The sequence below is a fragment of the Caenorhabditis briggsae genome (assembly GCF_000004555.2).
Source record: "Caenorhabditis briggsae complete genome, chrIV, whole genome shotgun sequence".
NCBI lineage: Eukaryota > Metazoa > Nematoda > Chromadorea > Rhabditida > Rhabditidae > Caenorhabditis > Caenorhabditis briggsae.
Window position 1 is genome coordinate 1,133,789 of NC_013487.2, and position 4,298 is coordinate 1,138,086.

The 4,298-nt window shown below is 34.8% G+C and overlaps 1 protein-coding gene across 1 annotated transcript in view; it reads right to left on the reverse strand.

Moving 5' to 3' along the window:
* The window catches only part of Cbr-cpna-4, a gene marked incomplete at both ends in the record, with an annotated part of 8,440 nt that extends 5,634 nt beyond the window's left edge, over window positions 1-2,806 (reverse strand). The window contains 3 exons of the mRNA XM_045244801.1: window positions 248-351; window positions 1,967-2,120; window positions 2,724-2,806. Of these exons, the coding sequence (XP_045095239.1) occupies window positions 248-351; window positions 1,967-2,120; window positions 2,724-2,806 (341 nt within the window). The remainder of the gene's footprint in view (window positions 1-247; window positions 352-1,966; window positions 2,121-2,723) is intronic.
* Window positions 2,807-4,298: the final 1,492 nt, after the last annotated feature.

The following is a 4,298-nucleotide window of genomic DNA, read 5'->3' on the forward strand; positions in this document are numbered from 1 at the left end:
CCGCCCCGCCTGTCGAAAAATAACTTTATTTAAAGAATCAGTAACAGAATTTTTTAGATTATTTTACGATTCAGGGCACCCAATTAGGCTACCCTGCAATTTTCAAGTCAATTGGTCCATTCAGTTACGCGCAATTACGCAAAGTATACCGCCTCCCGGGGCGGGGATCGCTCCCTTTCGCCCCCAAGCCAACCCTTCCTTTGTTATTCCGAAATTTCAAATTCCCTCCAATTTCGCCCCTACTTACATCTCCATTTTGAACCATTGAAGTCGTTCAAAACTGAATTCGATTGCCAGAAAATCCTCCAAATTTGCCACGTCATCGGTCCCCAGACGATCGGATTCAGTGATCTGAAAAGTCTTCTTTTTGAAAAAAGATCAAAAATTTGGACTTTTGGGTTCTTATATGCATTGTACTTGTCAATCAAAAAAAAAATAAATTTTCTTTTTTTCCAGAAGTTTCCTTCCTAATAAAATATGCATGAAAATACTTTTAGAAGTCGTTTTTTAGTGCATTTTTTGCATTTTTTCTGTTTTTTTTTGAGTGACAAGTGAGTGTCTCTTTACGCATGAATGGGATCTTTGGGTTGATATAGAATTGGCTGGAATTACAGAAAAAAATGTACAGCGAAAAAATTTTCATGTTTCAAAATCTTGATTTTAGACTTTTTGAAATTCGACAGTAATGATCAGTCAAATGAAGAAATTAAGTATTCAAAAAGAAATTTCCAAATATTCAGAAAATTCAAAAAGCATTTTTATTTATTTCAAAATGCACGCTCTCCCACAGAACACTTCCGAACTGCAAATTAATTTTTGATCTACAGAAAAAAGTTTGGCGCGATCACAGTTGCAGGTCTAAAACCATAATTTCAGAATTTTTTATCTGATTTTGTGGAGTTCCAAGATGATTCAAATGATTCTTAAAAAATTAATTAGTGGTTATAGATTCATGTATGGTCGTTTTCCGGTAGAAAAAAATGTCAAAAATGGTCATTTTGAAAGTTTTTTACAGAAAAAATCTATCTCCTCTTTCAGTTTTTGACATTTCTAGAAGTTCTATAGCTCAAAAAACCGAAATTGATTTTTCTACATTTCTATGGATGAATTTTTAATTTGTCTGATAAAACTTTTTTTTATAATTCAAAAACCTCATGAAATTGCACAAAATAGCATTTTTGCGTTGTTTTTTGAATTTAAAAAATGTTTTATCAGACGAATTAAAAATTCATCCATAGAAAATGTAGAGAAAATAATTTCGGTTTTTTTGAGCTATAGAACTCCAAGAAATGTCAAAAACTGAAAGAGGAGATAGATTTTTTCTGTAAAAAACTTTCAAAATGACCATTTTTGACATTTTTTTTCTTCCGGAAAACGAGGCTCAGTATCCAAGAGTACATCGGAAAAGCAATTGTGACCGGCAATTGTGACCGCGCCAAACTTTTTTCTGTAGATCAAAAATTAATTTGCAGTACGGAATTGTTCTGTGGGAGAACGTGAAATGTTATATTGTATACTTCCATATTCTATACGGAAAAATATTTCAAATCTTCAAAAATCGGAAACGTTTTGATATTTCCGAAATTCTCTGAATCCCCAACTTCAAAAGTTTAAAAGTTCCTAAATTGTTCCATTTTCGAAATTTTTTAACTAAAATTTAACACTGACATTCTCAGAATTTTCAATTTCATCGTAACTTTTGGTATTCCAAAAACGTTCAAATCTTCGGAAAAAGCCCTGTTTCACAAACTTAATATCGATTTTAGAAATTAAGAATCAACACTATATAGTCTCTAAAAATTCTACAGGAAAAAAAATATCAAAACTTTGTGAAATCGGAATTTAGAAAATTTCGGAACTTTCGATTTTGTAATTTTAGGCATTTCGGATTTTCAAAATTTTGGATTTTTGAAATTATTTTGATGTTGCTATATCACTTCTTAATTTTTTGTTTAGACAGACTCACCAAGTTCCATGGCCCCTCCGATGAATCTTGACTTTCGTACAAATGGAAATAGAACGTTCTAGATGGATACCGTTCTGGCGCCAAAGTGTTCACTTTGAATGTTAAATCCATCACATCCTTCGGACCACGACGATCGGTACTTTCGGAGCCTTCTCTGGAAAAATTGGAAATTTTAGTTCAAAACTATTGGATTAGTTTGAAGACATTAAAAACAATTTTGTCAAATTTTCGTTAATATAACCTCTTGAGATTGACAGAGCATATTATGATTTATCAACATTTTGCAACAGTGGAACTTTTTGAGGTTAAAAAAGGTTTCATTATAGGGAAATTCGAGAATGTAGCATTTGTTTTTTCAATTTGAAAACAGTATCATTATAGGAAACCTATTCCCACACTGGAAATTTGAAGTTATAGATTTGGCGGGGGTTCAAATTTCCAGAAATTTTTTCTTCATGCTGTTGTAGCTCAAAAAACTGAAATTTAAAAAGTAATGTTTCGTGTAGGCCGTATCAAAACTACTTTTTGTTAGATCCTCATCTATATACATAGTTGGCAAGACTGTGCGAAAAGCGGCCGAGGCCGTGGGTATTTTGCCGTGGACCACTCCGGCCGTTTTTTTGAAAATAAGCTCAGCTACCCAGGTACTACTAGGGCCGATAGGCCGTCGTACCCTACCTATCTCAGAAGTATCCTTTTTTGAAGTGCTGCGGCCGTTCTGGCACAGCCTTGATAGTTGGTCGTTTGGATAACTCACTTTCTCAATTTCGGTGGCAAAAGGGGCGGAGCCTTACAGGCTCGCCGCATCTCCATTATGTGACGAATCCGTACCATATTCATTTTGAACCCTTTTTTTTGAAAAAGTTTGGAAGTTATGGATTGTTGGGAACTCTGAAAATAAATATAAGTATTCGAAGAAAACTTTGAAAAAAAAACGGGAATTCGGGAAAAGAAAAAATATGAGAATCATGAAAACTTAGAAAATATTTTTGAAAACCAATTTATTAAATGTTTCAATTTTACCATTTTAAAAAGTAAACTAACAATAACTTTAGTCATTGATTTATCGAATATGGCAAATGATAGAAAACAGTATGGACAATCAACTTTTTTTTGGCTTTGAGCAATTCTCTAAAACAGGAAAAAAAAGCAGAAACCCAAAAAAAAAAGAAGGCAAAAAGAAACAATTGTCAGTTTCTCTGGAAGACAGAAGAGACACCAAAAAAGGAGATCTTATGCATTATTGAGTACATTTTCTATTCGGCACCACTCTCTAGCATATGAAGACGATTATGATGTCGGTCTGTATTCTGTCAGTTTTCTAGGTTTTTTCTAGAGTTTTCCAGAGGGACGAAAATACCAAGAAAAAGTTGATAATTGAGAAATTGAAAAGAACAATCGAAGTGAATATTGTCAAAAAGGAAGAACTACTGTTTGAATGGGCGTCCGCTAATTCTACAATTTTTGAAATTTTTATATCAATCGATCCAGAATTTTGGGTTTCGGGAAGAAAACTCTCTTGGAGGATAGTCCGAAAATCACTCGTTCTTAAGAGATAAGCAAGGCTGTGCCACGGCCGGCCGCGGCCAGCTACGGCCGAGCCGGCCGCGGCTACAGAAAAAATATTCGAAGAAGCCGCGGCCGGCCCAGGCTAGCCGTGCGGCTTTTCACTGCCTTTTGAAATAATTGTTTCATGAGAAACGTATTTTTTTTTTGAAAAGTAGGACAAAAAAAAGTAATCATTCAAAAACTAATTGATTTTCACTTCACGCGTTTTCATGAGGCTATCCGCGGTGCGTATTTTACGATCATATCTAACACAAAACTAACACAAAGGCCCCTACAAAAATTTTTTGATATTATAATTAACATTTTGTCTGTTGACTACTTTTTGATATCTGTTACAAGAACTGAGATATATGAGCTAAAAGTTAACAGTTTGGATGGGAGGAAATACAGTAGCTTTACACTACACCTGGCACTATGCCAAATAGTCAAAATCATCCACGACCATAAATCTGACAGAGCAAAAGCTATACTTATTCGTATTTCAGACCCATCTATCATCGTACAACTGGATTCGAACCCCTCCCAAGACATCCATATCCTCCACCACCGTATCCTCCCATGATGATGTATCCTCCATCCCCAGATAGTCTGATGGGAAGAGTTGGAAGTATGACTGGAAACATTCTTGATAATGTGATGGAATTTGTTATGGGTCGCAGGAGGTGATAACCTGATTGTGAACTCTTTCTTATATAAAGGTTTAATTACCCAAGTTTGAGATTCCACACGTGTCATCTACACGAGTAAAGCATTCTACCACACA